At 45.1% G+C, this 15,673-nt stretch overlaps 1 protein-coding gene across 3 annotated transcripts in view; it reads right to left on the reverse strand.

Moving 5' to 3' along the window:
* Positions 1-15,673, reverse strand: part of Dzank1 (double zinc ribbon and ankyrin repeat domains 1) — a 49,484-nt gene that overhangs the window by 7,706 nt on the left and 26,105 nt on the right. Inside the window, exons 11-19 of one of the 3 annotated variants that reach the window (XM_075962359.1) lie at positions 12,798-12,923; positions 11,587-11,748; positions 10,175-10,382; positions 4,850-4,953; positions 3,172-3,246; positions 2,460-2,556; positions 1,906-2,006; positions 602-682; positions 9-136 (exon numbers count right to left, since the gene is read on the reverse strand). In XM_075962359.1, coding sequence (XP_075818474.1) covers positions 9-136; positions 602-682; positions 1,906-2,006; positions 2,460-2,556; positions 3,172-3,246; positions 4,850-4,953; positions 10,175-10,382; positions 11,587-11,748; positions 12,798-12,923 — 1,082 coding nt within the window. The remainder of the gene's footprint in view (positions 1-8; positions 137-601; positions 683-1,905; positions 2,007-2,459; positions 2,557-3,171; positions 3,247-4,849; positions 4,954-10,174; positions 10,383-11,586; positions 11,749-12,797; positions 12,924-15,673) is intronic. The other 2 variants (XM_075962360.1, XR_012909717.1) reach the window with 2 other exon arrangements.

Below are 15,673 nucleotides of genomic sequence, written 5' to 3' on the forward strand. Positions count from 1 at the left end.
TCACTTACGGTCCCCACTGCAGGTCGATGTCTGCTCCTCTCTGAGCAAGAACTGGAATGGCTTCATGGTGTTTATTCACAACAGCCACGATAACAGCGGGTCGCCCTTGACTATCACAACAGTTAGGGTCTGCTCCCTGTGGGTCATGGAAAGGGACAAACTCGCCATAAACCCCGAACTCAACATTGCCCAACTGCCATCCCACCATGAATGACAAATGTCCTGCAAAGGGATGATGGCCTTAAACTGAGTACAAACCAAAGGAGAATGAGGAATCTTACGAACACAGCTATAATGGACACAGATGTCAAGCCCCCAGATGTTTAAGACTTTTCTCCACATTGGGAGGAGCAAGCAAGCACCCAGCCACCTTGCCTTGTTAGGAAAGCAGGCCGAGAGCGAATTTGGCCACATTCTGTCCAGCTCAAGGACATTACTTAGGTTCGCATGTGCTTGTCTTTGCTATAAAAGCAGGCAGAGAAGCACCACGGAGCATAAAGCCCTTGGGCAGTCCTTCAGCCCTTGCATGCAGAGCTCAGTCAGCAGGCAGCGCACAAAGCAGGCTGCTCTCTGCAGAGAGGCCTGTTCTGAGGGCACTCACTTCATCGAGCAGCTGCTCCAGCACGGACAGTCTTCCTTTCCCGGCGGGGCCAACCTCCTCCAGCAGGAGTCTGTTTTCAGGCTGTGGGGTGACAGAACAGGGCATCTTCATGGCCTCTGGGTACCTGTGCTGCAGAGTCCCAGCCAAGTGCTCAAGGCAAACCCCTCCCCCCTCCCAGGTTAGTAGCTATCTTCTCCGTTGAACAACATGGACGGGTAAGTGTGAGTTTTGAGAGAAGGAGTGTGTGTGTGTGTGTGTGTGTGTGTGTGTGGTGTGTGTTTTTCTGAGTGTTTCTGTGTGTACACAGTCCTCCATATGCAGTAGTACAGACATACACATGTAACTGTAATGTGTAATCTGTGCTCAGCTCTCAAGCCTTGTTATGGGTAAGGGCACTGCCTTGACATTTGTTTTATTCAATCAAGGGCAAGGAGGCCCATGAAAGGCCTCACAAAACCTCAGAAATTTGCAAGCTTTGTAATGAATAGCTCCCGGAAGAGCAGCTAGGGTAAAACCGAGAATCTACTCTGTGGCTTCATTCTGTGGCTTACGAAAGTGCCTGAGGCCAGCCCAGGATGACAGATCACATGCTCGCCCAAGAAATGGAACCAACAGACCAATACTTTCATTGGTCCATATACATCTGAAGAATTTCTTTCATATTTTCAAAATGCCATGAAGTTTACCTTTATCTGTCTTTAATATCATTTTATATATAGAAAAGATTCCAAATACTAGACGACTGAAGGAATTAGGCCCAAACAAGCACACCGCTTTAGTATGCTTCTGCCACTAGGTCCCAGTCATGCCTTGGGTGGTCACAGGAACTGGGACTGCCCTTTGTAGAAGCGGTTACAAAACCTACTCCCCTTCCTGGGCTACTAAGCCTTTCAGAAGATATGGGGTTCAGTCTACATGACCCCTCATTTGCCACCCCACCTCTCTGGTGAATTTCTTGGAACAAGGTACTGTTTCCTAATCAGAAAAACCCCACATGGTCTTAGGTATGGTGCCCTTTATTCGTTAAGTGACTAGACAATGAAGCATCATCATGTATTTAGCCAAACCAAATATCAGAGAAAGATGAGCACTCAGAACTGACCCTGGAGGAAACAGAGATGATCCAGGAAATTGATGAGACTTTAAAATTAGCTCTAGTTCACTATCTTAAGAAATTTGCCACAGAATAGACAGCACTGTTGTTTAAAAGGAGAAAAGGAGAAAGCATTCCATTACAAAATGTCCAAATCAACACTGGCGCAGCAGGCTGCACAAGAGCTACGGAGACCAAGAAGTGCACCTACCGCAGGCAGCTCTGGGTTTCTGTGCAAGTTTTTGGTCTTGAGATCCTTCATCTTCTTGATATTTTCAGGCATGTCTGAGGCGCTCTGGCTATAGGCACTAACTGAAATGACAAAGAGTTGGAAATCAAAATGACCCTTCCTTACTTGTCATGTGGAAGGACACTTCGGTCATGCCCCCAAAAGTCACAATGATAAAATGGATTTTCTAGATTTTTTTTTAAAAATTAAACCTGGCAGGTGGGACTCTTGACCACCCCTTCCAGGAACCTGGAGATGATTTGAAAGGGAAAAGAAGGGATTTTAATTTTTAGATTAAAAAGCACATGTACACTCCCCTTGCCCCCCACCAGCTGCAGCAAATAAACTTCCTAAGCCCTGTGAAGGATTTCAGAAGTCAGACCTCCCATCTCCAGAGAAGCCAGACAAATAAGCTGCCTGGAACATGTTGAGATTTGTGACTCAGCTTCAAATTTTATACGAGTCTCACCAATCCCTGACTAATCAGTGTGTTCTTGGTTTAATTACTGAAAACTCACCAGGAGGGTATAACTTACCCAAGCTGGCCCTGCTGTCATACAGCCCGTTCCCCCCTTCGCTGATACTGCTCAGAAAGTGGTCACTGAGATTCATCGCCTTGTTGATGTACAGGTTCTGGCCAATGAAAACATTTCAAGCATCACTAACGATGGGGCTGCTATATCTCAGCAGAGAGAAGCTCTACTGTGAGCCTGCTCCTCCGGAGGGGCACTTACAGTGCAGCCTGAGGCTGGGAACCTTGTGCACAGAGGCAAGCATTCTACCTTTAAGTTATAGCCCCAGGGTGCTTCTACTTTTAAGACTGCTCTAACAAACTTGTCCCAGATGGCCCTGAACTCATTCTGGCCTTTACTTTGAGATCCTCACGCCTCCTCCTTCCAAGTGGTTTATTTTGTGTAAAACAAGTCAAGGTGAAAATCAGTAAATATTGTTTTGTTAGTCTTTTTCCAAGTTTGTTGTATCCCAGGCATATAATCATTTTAGTAAGCTGTGACCCCAAGGAAAACCAGAGCAAGTGTGGGTAGCAGCTCCTGCTGCCAACACATCCACTGGTCTGGACAGTGGGCCTCTGATGGTTAGCACAGTTATTTATGTTGTCCCATGGAATTCCTTGTCTAGGTCGGGTTTATTATTTGAAACTTTTCCTTTCTATTCATTATGCGAAAGCATCCCTGTGAACTGTAAACCATGGGGCAATCACTTGTCGATAACTTCTGGAGGTGTACATACCTTGTTTGAGACTTGAACGTAGTTCAGCCTGATGCTAACTTCGTAGCCATCTTCATGGACAGTGGCAGAGATAAGCTTTTAAAGAAATTTAAAGAATATTCTCAGTTGTGGTGTGGGACTCAACCCCTAAGATCTGTGAGATGTGAAACTCTCTATTTAGTAAAATATTTATCACAAAAAGGTTAGACTAGAGAAACAAGAGGAGAAACTGAGATGAGATAAATAGAAAACAAAGAACAAAACAGCAGACTCCAAACCAACCGACCTGTATTCCTAATTATAAATGAACTAAATACTTTAGTCGAGGGCAGGGACTCTTAGAGTGAATAAGAACAAGATCCAAATTTATATTTTCTTCAAGAGACTTCTCCAGTCAGTCATATGGCTTGCTTTGAAGATCTACAGACTTCTGAAAAGGTGTCCTGGTGAATGGGGAGGGGGCAGCTTTGCAAGGAAGGAGCTCATGAGTGAGTGGTTTGCGCTGTAAGCTGTGGAATGAACTTAAAAGGGGGCAGCAAATGTTTCTGAGGATCAAATGGTAATTTTTATTTAGATCTCGTGGGTCATAAATTCTCTACTGCAAATGCTTAGCCTTGCTGTGGTAACCCAAAGCAGCCACGGCTAACATGTAAATGGCTGGGTACATCTCTGATCCAATTACATATTACTTGTAAAACTAGGCAGTGGGCCACATTTGTCTCAGAGAGAATAGTTTGCTGAACTCTAGATTAAGACAAAGTTTGCATAAGCTACCAAATAGTCCATCAAAGGAAGCAGAGCAGTACTTGAAAACAAAACAGGTTCAGTGTTGGGTGCTTTTGTGACTGATTTGAAAGGGTTCCTTCTAGTCTGTGACGAACAGGACATGTTATCCCACTGAACTGTCTCTTAATGATTTTGTGCTAAAGAAAAGGCATGTGGCTTAGGATCTACAGACCTGCTCCAAATCTTAATGCCAAGACACGGGAGTGCAGTTTGGGGCAATCTGCCAAACCTCTCTGAGCTTCAGTTACTTTGGTTATCAAATAAGACTTGCTATGAAGATCTACAGACTTAAAACAACACAAAACAAAGCAACTTCAATTCTATACCATTAAAAACCACTACTTGCCGGGCGGTGGTGGCACACGCCTTTAATCCCAGTACTTGGGAGGCAGAGGCAGGCAGACCTCTGAGAGTTCAAGGCCAGCCTGGTCTACTTTACAAGAGTTAGTTCCAGGACAGGCTTGATAGCTACAGTGAAACCCTGTCTCGAAAAACAAAAACAAAAAAACCCATTACTTTAGCTGGGTGTTGTGGCTCATACCTTTAATCTCAGTACTTGGGAGACAGAGGCAGGCAGATCTCTGAGTTCAGGACCAGCCTGGTCTACAGAGCAAGTTCCAGGATAGCCAGTATTATACACAGAGACCCTGTCTCAAGTAAAAAGAAAGAAAATACATACATACATACATACATACTGAAAGGAAGGAAGGAAGGGAGGGAGGGAGAGAGGGAGGGAGGAAGGAAGAAAGGAAGGAAGGAAGGAAGGAAGGAAGGAAGGAAGGAAGGAAGGAGAAAGAAAAACATGGAAAGCAGAGATAGAAGGGAAAGGAAGAGGAAAAACCACAACTAACAAGCAAAGTCTTGGGGAAGCCTGATCCCAGGGATGCTCTAAGCAGCAGCTTCATCTACCTACCTTTCCCATCCTGGGTTCTGCAATCAAGGCTCGGAAATCAGGGTTATTCTGAGCATAGGACCTGAGGTGAGCAGAGATGTGATCCAATTGTTTTCTCCAGTAGCCTAAAAGGGAGAGAAACCCAAACATATGGATAATTCTTCCACATTTAAGAAAGAAAGAAGTGAGTGTGGAAGTTCTCTGGCAGGTAATTTCCCTTGGCTAACTGTGTTGGGTTTTCCTTATAGAACCTCAAGTACGTACTAAAGTCAGTGCCACTACCACCCCAGACAATTAGACGCAGTTATCACAGACCATCACATTTCAAAAGAATATGCAGATTGCTGTATGTGAAGACCGATGTGGGACGACCTTCTGTCTATGTGTTTATTGGCTAATTAATCAAGCTGTTTTGGCCAATAGCTTAGCAGAATATAGCCAGGCTGGAAGAGATATAGAGAGTGTAGGCAGAGTCAGAGGGATGCTTGCCATGTAGCTGCTGCAGGATAGAGATGCCATATTCTTATCGGTAAGCCACAGCCTCATGCCAATATATAGATTAATAAAAATGGGTTAATTCAAGATGTAAGAGCGAACTAGAAATATGCCAGAGTCATTGGTCAAACAGTGTTGTAATTAATATAGTTTCAGTGTGATTATTCAGATCTGAGCAGTCAGAAACAAAAGGGCAGTCTCCTATTATAGGAGACTTTTATTCTTTTATTATTCTATCTCACATATAAATTACATAGTCCTAAATGTATGGGTTTGAGAACTGTATTAATCCCAAACAACATACAGAACATTTCTATTATTCCAGAAAGTTTCTGTGCTCCTTTTCTGTCTATATAGGGGTTTAAATGGATTTGAATTGGAAATTAGAGCACTTTTGTGAGCCCAGGGTTTTGGCTTCTCATGTGTGGGAGAAAGATATAGTGGTTCCCACCTTTCTGCCAAGACTGAAGGCCCTTGACAAGGAGAAGCAGACTGGGGTGGAATCTCAGCTAAGGTGGCAGATTTAGTCCTTTTCTCATTGCTGTGTGGGCTCATTGAAATGACTGAGTTCGGTGGTGCCCCTGTTCTCCTCTAGCAGGTCAGGAATACACAGTGAATTTCTTTACTCGGTGCTGATTTTCTAGAGAGCACACTGACCCTCATCCTTCTTCAGGCTTAAGGTCAGAACTGTCAGGGCATCTCATCTATCATGTTCCACTGGCCAGCAAGTGACCAAGCCATCAAGATTCCAAGAGACAGAAAACAGCCTCTTGTGAGGAAAGGAGGGATATTAGGAATCATTCTGGAAATGGCTGTAGACAATCTCCTTAGGACTAATGCCACACTCAAGTCTAGAACAGTCAATCAAACTGTGGCTGAGTTATAACTCCTAACAGGGACACTTAGGGAGCAAGTGTAGGGCTGAGAGACCCCCATCATGGCATCCTGGGGATCTTGGTGCTCTCTTTCCCCCAGAGAAACCAGTGTTAAAAAGCAATGAGAGGCTGGAGAAGTTGCTCAGTGGTTAGAGCACTTGCTTTGGAAGAGGACCTGGATTTGACATCTAAGACTCACATGGTGGCTCACAATCGTCTCTAACTCCAGTTCCAGGGGATTTGATGTCCTCTTCTGACTTCTATGGGCAGGCACCAAGCACACATGTAATGCAGATATATATGTGCAGGCAAACATTCATACACATAAAATAAGTAAACCTAAAAAAATAATCAATGATTTAAATTTTCTGGAACTGTTTCTAAAGACATTAGCAAATTAAGTATTTAATGAAAAAAAAAGTACTGAAACTCAAGATAGTAAGTGGATAGTGTCTGAATTATTACCCAACCCCCTCTTGCTGAATAGGATGGAAACTCCAGTCCAGGTATGTACAGTCAGGAACACAGTCCTGTTCATCTTGGCTCTAAGTTCAACCTCACTATCTTCTCAGAGCAAACAAGATTTCCATATTTCTCATCCTGCCCCAGCTGCCTACTGCACAGCCTAAGCTCTTGGCAAGTGTGGTCCAAAGGGTGTTCTCTCAACTCCTGCCCAGTCATTTCTCATAGGACGGAGGCTTTACCTTGATCTGAGGCACTGCTGCTACTGGGTACCCAGATCTCCTAATTGTGGCTCACTTATCAAAGGCCATTTTGAGAGAGGTAAAAATAGAAAAATCATATATAATTGCTGTATTCCCTGGGATGAATGTCATTCTGAGAGAAAAGTGCCAATGTCCAATTCCAAACAAATTTCTGCCCAGGAGAGAAAGAAGGCCAGGAAGTGAGAGCTCAGAAGCTCTTCCCAAAGCAACTGACTTCACTGTAACAGGGTGGCAGAGTGTTTGCCTAGCATGCACAGGACCTGAGTTCAATACCAGCACCTAAAGAAGGGAGTGGGGGCAAGTACAATGCTGATTAATTCACTACAGGTCAGAGTTGCATCATAGGTTGACCACTTTACATAGAACCAGGAAGTAACAGCTAATAAAAGCCCTTCTGAAGTCAGAAAAGTATTCAAATACTGACTGTAAAAATACTGTTGTAAAAGACCCCACGTTTAATTAGACCAGTCTGTGAAAGGGCTGATGCCGACCTAGAGCTGAAAACAAAGTGATGGACTAGCAGTCACGACTGGGAGTGGTCAGGGAAGGAGGCCGGGAGCCTTGCCCAAACCACCAAAGCAACCATCTTCCTAGGATGGCAGAGTGCAGACCAAGGGTGTACTCCCCAAAGTGCAGCCTCAGAGGCTTCACACAGCAGGATGAACTGAAGTTCACTGGGAAGATGGAGCTAGCTGCTAGACAGATTAATGTGCAAATAGCAAGAACCAGCCTGGAAGGGAAACCAGACTAGAGTTGAAATACTCAGTCATTTAAAACCTCCAGTTCTGGGGGCCGTCTCTGATTCCTTTACTTGCTTTTTGGGACCTTTCCTCCTACTGGATTGCCTAGTCCAGCCTTAATATGGGGGGAGGTGCCTAGTCTTATAGCAACTTGATATGCTGTGTTTGGTTGATATCCCAGGGAGGCCTGCCCTTTCCTGAAGGGATGCAGAGGAGGAATAGGATGGTGTGGGAGGTGTGGGATGGGGAGGCATGGGGGAGGGACTGGGAAGAAAGGAGAGAGAGGAAACTATGATCAGAATGCAATATATAAGAGAAGAATAAATTTAAGAAGACTTTGGTTCTAACAAAATATTATAAAATGGTAAAAGAAAGAAGAAAGTTAACTAAAACATAAGAACAAAAGGCAGGGGAGAGCCAGGCAGTGATAGCGCTCACCTTTATTTTTTTTTTATTTTATTTTATTTTATTTTTTTGGTTTTTCGAGACAAGGTTTCTCTGTGGTTTTGGAGCCTGTCCTGGAACTAGCTCTTGTAGACCAGGCTGGTCTCGAACTCACAGAGATCCGCCTGCCTCTGCCTCCCAAGTGCTGGGATTAAAGGCGTGCGCCACCACAGCCCGGCTTGGCGCTCACCTTTAATCTCAGCACTTGGGAGGCAGAGGCAGGAGGATCTCTGAGTTTAAGGCCAGCCTGGTCTACAGAGAGTTCCAGACCATTTCCCAGCCATGGATACACAGAGAAACCCTGTCTTGAGAGAACAAAACAAAAACAAACAAACAAAAAAAGGCAGGGGAGAAAAACTGCCTGCAACAGCAACTGCAAGTCGGGGCTTTAACAGAACTTCAGAGGAGCTGATATAAACATGTTCGGGTGCTAGACTGCAGGTTCTGTAGACGTCCCTCTCTCTTCCAGAAATACAGCTGTGCCCCTGCAGGCAGCTCTCTCTCTCTCTCTCTCTCTCTCTCTCTCTCTCTCTCTCTCTCTCTCTCCCTCCCTCCCTCCCTCCCTCCCTCCCTCCCTCCCTCCCTCCCTCTCTCTCTCTCTCTCTCTCTCTCTCTCTCTCTCTCTCTCTCGGACACTGAGTAGTGGCAAGGCCACAGACAGACAGGCCAGTGGCTGACAGGCACTCTGGCACTTGTGAGAGCATATACAGGAGAAGGGATGTGGGAGGTGACTATTTGAGAAACACAAGTTTGCTACTGGAGTGATGGCTGTGTTCACTCCTGAAGAAGAGTGATGATGTCCGTGTAACATCATTAATGAACGTGCTTGATACTGTTCATTGCACACTTAAACATAGTTAAGATAGTGAATTGTATACTACATGAGTTTTATGCACTAAAAAGCCATAATGACAGGTGGTAATGATGAGACAGACTAAGCCTGTCTACACAGCAGAACGAACCCACAGGCGCCATGAGACGGATGGACCAGACAGCTGTTGGGGAATATTATTTTAAAGTGTGTGACTTTTGTTTAGGCTGTATTTGATTAACTCTGTGAAGCTGTGATTCTTTGCTTGTTTAAAACACCCGATGTCTAATAAAGAGCTGAATGGCCAATAGCAAGGCAGAGCAAGGACAGGCAGGGCTGGCAGCAGAGAGGATAAACAGAAGAGGAGAACAAGAAAACAAGGAGAGGAGGACACCAGGAGTCACCCACCCATGCAGCAACCCATGGGGAAAGGAGTAAAGAAAGATTACAGAAGTAGAGAAAGACAAAAAGCCCAGAGGTAAAAGGTAGTTGGGTTAATATAAGACAAGAAAAGCTGGCAAGAAACAAGCCAAGCTAAGGTTTATTTCAGGTTTTATGTGGCGTTAGTTAATCACGATGGGCGCCACTCTGTAATAGGGAGTGGGAGGGGGCCTGCTTTTCACCCGCCTGGCCAGCTTAACCCCCCGAAATAACCACACAGAAATTGTATTAATTAAATTATTGCCTGGCCCATTAGCTCTAGCCTCTTATTGGCTAACTCTCACATCTTGATTAACCCATTTCTATTAAATCTGTATATCCCGACGTGACTGTAGTTTACTGGCAAGATTCTAACCTACGTCCGTCTCAGGCTGGAGATACACGGTGTCTGCGACACTGCCCTTCTTCCCAACATTCAGTTGTGTCTACTCCACCTATCTAAGTCTGCCCTATCAAAAGGCCAAGGCAGTTTTTTTTATTCAACCAATAAAAGCAATACAAATACAGAAGGACCTCCTATACCACTGGGCATTTATAACTAAGAATAAGCCTGTGTGTGATTTGTTTGGGAGCTGGGTGGTGGGTCCCTCAAAAAGCGAAAAGAATAAAACATCCTACAACAGACAACAGGCCAGGAGTTAAAGTACTGGAGGAGGAAAAGCTTAAGGAAAAGCTACTGCCCATACAAAGAAAATGACCAGAACAGAGACAACAGAACGTATTTCTAGTCCATGAAAAACGAATCTAAAAGGGAGGAGACATGGGAGGCTCTTCAGAGAGTGGGTTTCCTCCTACCAGGAGCAAGTGCCCCTTACCTCTTCCTGGGCTGACAGCCGTGAGCACCGGCCTGTGGTCACTCATCTTCTCCTGCCTCTGCCTGTGACAAGCCGCCTCCAGTTCCTTCTTTGCCAGGAGCTTACCAGATGGGTAGAAGAGGCCAGAGGTCTGTGTGCCCGTGTCCTTCTTAGACCCAATAGCAGGGGTGGGCAAAGAGACACTCAGGGACTGCCAGGCAGATCGGGGCTGTGAGCAACGGAGAATACACTTAAAGATCAGGATATAATTTAATTAGCCCATCTCTAGTCACAAAACACAATTTAAATCAGAATAGAAAACACTCAGAAGCTTTCTTTGAAGTAAAGGTTTTTGTTGGGGTGTGTGTATGTTCTCGCCACCATTGCCTCGTCTTTCTCAGAAACTCCTACCTGGTCCATGAAGGTAGCCCCTCCCCTTGGTCAGTTATTGTTCCAGGTTCAGCTAATTAACGGTGCCTTTTAATCTGCCTGGGGCCTGGAAGACATCTGCCTTCTCAGTTCTACAAGGAATGGAATACAGTCTTTACTGCACAACTACATTCAACCGGACTATTTCTTTGATGGACCTAAGAAAATCACCACGGAAGGCGGTGTGGGCTGCCTGGTGTCACTGTGGCTAAAGGGGCACCATTCACACGGCGGACAGTGCACATTTGCATATTTATTAGGCTGAGTTTCCTGGCAGAGAGAAGAAAGAGCAACTACTATGGACAGTTCCAACAGACGGCAGGCGTTGTGCGGAAAGAACATCTCCTTTTTCACTCAACAAACGTGCAAATGGGCCTGGTGGCCCCACAAGTCTGCCTCTGAGTTAAGGCACCACGTGTCCTTCACAAGTGTACATGCTAGGGGCTCAGTGTGTTCACAGTCTCTCATCTGTCTTCAGTTCCCATCAGTAAAGAGACGAGGTGGCATCTGAAGGTCTTTGTGCGGCTCAGAGAAGAGACTCGAAGGCTAACAGGCAGCTGGTTGCCCCGTGTGTGTGGCTGAGAATGACCACCAGCCAGAGCTTGTTGACAGGGAGAAATCTCACACAGCGATGTAATAGGACATGGAGGCAGGTTCTTGGCTTGCTACTGAAAAAACGCAAGTGCGGTTCATTCTGCCCCACACAGAGAAAGTTATTTCTCTCTGGGCACTCCACTGCCTCAGAGTTGCTATTAGACACAAATCTCTGTCGGAACAATGCAATTTTAGTTTCTTGACTTTTTTTTTTTTTGAGACTCTCTACCCTAGGCTATACTTGAACTTGAATATATAATTTTTGAAGAAATCATTCAGGAGTTTGAAACCTAAGTGGAATTTATGTGCAAGGTCTACGTATTCTGGCTCTGCTCTCCTGGACTGACCCACGGGGCAGGGCACACCAAGTCAGCCATTCTTCCCACCGTGCAGCACACAGGCCTCCTTACCTCAGAAAATGGGCGTGATCCCCCAGCAACTAGGGCCAAGCTGTTCATTCTAAAGCGGGTTATGGACTTCACGTAAATACCGCAGGTGCCACAGAATCGGGCAGACAGATGATTGTTGGCCCCACATTTTGGGCACACAGAGTGGCTACCAGAAATGCCAAGCTAGGGAACAGAAATTTTTTATGATTTAGAGTTTTGACTCGCCCACATAAACTATTCTCAAGCCATACTCTCTTTTCATCAAGATGACATATGCTCCTGCCCTCTGCCCTAACATTCTACCTCCAGGCTTTCTCTGACACACGGACAAGCACCTCAAGATATGTATCCCAGGCCATCTTTTCTAGTATTATAGGTGTTTAAAAATTGCATTTTAAATTTATTTTGTGCGCGCATGTGTGTGTGAGTGTGAGTGTGGGTATCACAGTGCCTGTATAGACGTCAGAGGACAACACTGGAGGGCTGGCTGTTTCTTTCCATGGGGTGAATCCCGAGAATTGAATTCAAGTCTTCAGGTTTGGGGGAGGGTGCTTTCGCTCCCTGAGCCATCTTTCCAGCCCAGTAGTGGCAGTCCAGAGGAAATAAGTGTACAGCAATGGGGCCCATAGCCTAAATAAACCACGGTGTGTGCATATAGAGTCTGTATTATAGACAATGGCAAGTGAAGCTACAGGAAAGCAAGGCATATTGCCAGGTGGAAAGAATGGTCAGTGAGGGCCAGTTCACTGGGGAACTGAGAGCACCTGGTTTATGTCAACAGTAGGCGTGCTTCTGAACAGGGGAGCTGCAGGCTGAGACGAAGGAGACAACCATTCCCTCTTGTTACTTGCATGAAATACCAGATATACATAAACAGTCTGAATATTTTGATTAAAAATAGGCAAACTCCATTCACAGAAGAAATTTCAGTAATGAGTGGAAAGGGTTAACCTCAAAAAAATGTAAATTAAATGTCAGTGAGAAGGGCTCTGAAACTATCATTTCTACCTCCAAATTCTTGATACAGAAACCATAGGAAGGATCTCCTGCAAGGCCATGAGCAGACCTTAGCTCTCCATGGTGCCTGAGTAGCTCTGGCTGTTCTGGAGCTTGCTCTATAGACCAGGCTGGCCTCAAAGGCACAGAGATCTGCCTGCCTCTGTTTCCTGAGTGCTGGGATTAAAGGCATATGCCCCTACCACCTGGTGGCGAGGTTGTATTTAAATCCCTACCGTGGCTCCACACCAGTCGCAGAAGGATGCCTCCCAGAGGTTCTGGCAGCCACATCTGGAGCAGGAAATGGTATCCCCGTTCCGAGAGGGTGGACGAGAGATTTCGTTTCCACTGCACAGCCACTGCTGAACAAAGAAGTGTGGATAGGCAGGGTCAGAACTATGTTCTCCAGTCCTGCTTCATATCCAGACCAGGGGACAGAGCACCAAAGAGTGGAAACTGGAAATACAGTCCCCCCACCCCGTGCTTTTTTTTTTTTTGACAAAAGGAGTAAAAGTATGATAGACTTCGCCAATTTTTGTTTGTTTTTGAGACAGGGAACTTGCTACGTAGATCAAGGTGGCCTTGAATTCACAGAGATTCACCTGTCTCTGCCTCTGAGTGCTGCGATTAAAGGTGTGTGTGTCACTAAGCCTGGCCCCTTATCCACCAAGTTTTAAGTTCATATTCCTTCTTGCAAATCATAAAAGTATGAAAAGTGGAGTCTCCTACATCTCCATACCCCTCTATATCATTGGCATCACAGGCCAAGAAAACCTACTAGTATTAACAGAGCATTACTGGTAAGCCAAGCCGAGCCATGCAGGGCCATGATGGGACTCATCTTCTCCCCTCTGCCCCAGGGAAATGTTGATTTATTCTCCAACCTGGGCATGGAAATGATAGGGTGAGGTAATGGCCACTTGTATTCTGCATTGTAAGACCACATTTGGTGGCTGGAAAGATGGCCCAGTGGCTAAGAGAACGTGTCCCTCTTTCTCAGGATCTGGGCTCCATTCCCAGCACCCATATGGGAGGTAGTTTACAACTGTCTGTAACTCCAGTTCCAGGGGATCTGGCACTCTCTTCTGACCTCTGAGGGCACGAGACACAGACACAAGAGGTACAAAGAAGAAATACACGCAGTCCAAACACCCATATACTTAAAACAAATCATGTTGTAGGACAGAACCTATAGATCCACACTGAAGGCAGTCCAGCACGAACACCTGACAGCTGCTAATAGCGTGCTTGTTCTGAGCTAGCTTTTGATGAAGGGATCTTTAGATAGCTCTTTGGGAGGAATGTAGACCTCATTACTGGGATATGGGAACTCTGACTACACAGAGACAACAACAAGGGGAAAGCACAGGGAGCAACAAGGAGAGAAGCACCGATGCCGCGGACCAGGGAGACAACCTTTGCAATGATCCGCTGCCTTTCTTACGGTTCCCTGTAAAGGATGCTGGCTGGGGATGGATGGGGAAGGCAGACTGGGGGATGTTCCCTGGCTTTCCTGATTGCCAGCTCTCTAGATAAATTATAGTTTCATAACTCAGTTCCTGTCTCTTGTTCCCGGGCTCTAGTTATACAAGGAATTCTTTTATTGTGGAGAGGGAAACGGCTGCTTCTTGAGAGTTTCTGACGCTATTAGGCAGATCTGGGTTAGTATCTGGCTCCTGCTGCTTATTCACTATTGTGGAATGTGACAGCTTCTCACTTTCCCAATGGGGTGACGGTAGAACTGGCATTTCTGCGAGTGTCTGTGCAGGAACTGTCCCAGGTACTGGCCTGCACCCTATATGTCAGCTCACACGACCTGTGAGATAGGTGTCATCACTGATCTTACAGCCTGCTGTCCAGGATTTCACAGTCTCTCGGCAGCGTCCTCACAGGTCTATAGTGGGTTTAGGTGAATGCCAAGTGAGTACAAAGGAACGCTCAGCACAGGGTCAAGTTCTCTTCCTCAAGCTTCTCTCTCTTTGGATTCCTTTCTTTATTTTGTAAAAAATAAAGTCACTGAAATTTTGACAGGATTTTCCTGGATCTGTAGACTGCTTTGGAAACTGCAGATATTTTATTTATGCTAATTCTTCCGATGCCTGAACATGGGATAACCTTCCACTTATTCCTGTCTTCAATTTCATTTTCTTTCTGTTTTCTCTTTTGTCTTTTGAGACAGTCTTGCTGTCTGAGGTTGTGTAGAGAACAGCAGCAGTCTGAGGTTCAATAGAGGTACAAAGAACTCTCTAGTGGCTAACTGCTCTGCTTCTGTGATCTCTCAGCTTTTACCCCTGAATAACTGACTCTGGGTTTTTTATTAATACCAATTAGAATCCATGCTACAATTATCCTGCCTCAACCCTGGCGCTGGGATTATAGGCCTATTACCATGCTCAGTTTTTCTTTAATTAACACTCTAAACTTTTCATTTTTATCTTTGTCTGCTTACTACTTCTTCTTTAAAATTTGCTAGAAGGAATAGAAAGACAAAAACAAGCTGACAAAACCAGCAAAGGTATCTGCAGCATCCCTCTGAGATTTAACTGGTACTCACTGAATGCTGCACCTAACAATGACAGAAAACTCACATGCATAGGTGTACCAGGGTGCTTCCAAGTTAGAGCATATGATGGGCCACGGAATAAATCATATTAGAGTAACAAATCACACAGAGCATGTGCTCTAGCCATAAGAGTTAATTATTGGTGGCTGGTGGGGTGGCACATGCCTTTAATCCTAGTACCGGGAAGGCAGAGGACGGCTAATATTTGAGTTTGAGGCCAGCCTAGTCTACAGAGAGAGTTCCAGGACTGCCAGGCTACACAGAGAAACCCTGTCTTGAAAAAACAAAAAAGAGTTAACTTTTAAGTCACCACTGCTAACAATGAGGAAAAGACTACATATTTGGAAACGAAGCAAACAACTAACAAATAAGTCTTAGACTAAAGAAGAAATCCCAGGGAAAATGGACAGTATTTTTAAAGGTATTATCGTGAAAACACAGTATATACACTTATAATTACAGCATACTGCCAAAGAAGATCTTCAGAATTTTACATTTCGTGTTGGAATGGGGAAAGAAATTTAAAGTCAGTGGTCTGAGTTCTTATTT

Source organism: Microtus pennsylvanicus, chromosome 2 (assembly GCF_037038515.1).
Source record: "Microtus pennsylvanicus isolate mMicPen1 chromosome 2, mMicPen1.hap1, whole genome shotgun sequence".
Taxonomy (NCBI): domain Eukaryota; kingdom Metazoa; phylum Chordata; class Mammalia; order Rodentia; family Cricetidae; genus Microtus; species Microtus pennsylvanicus.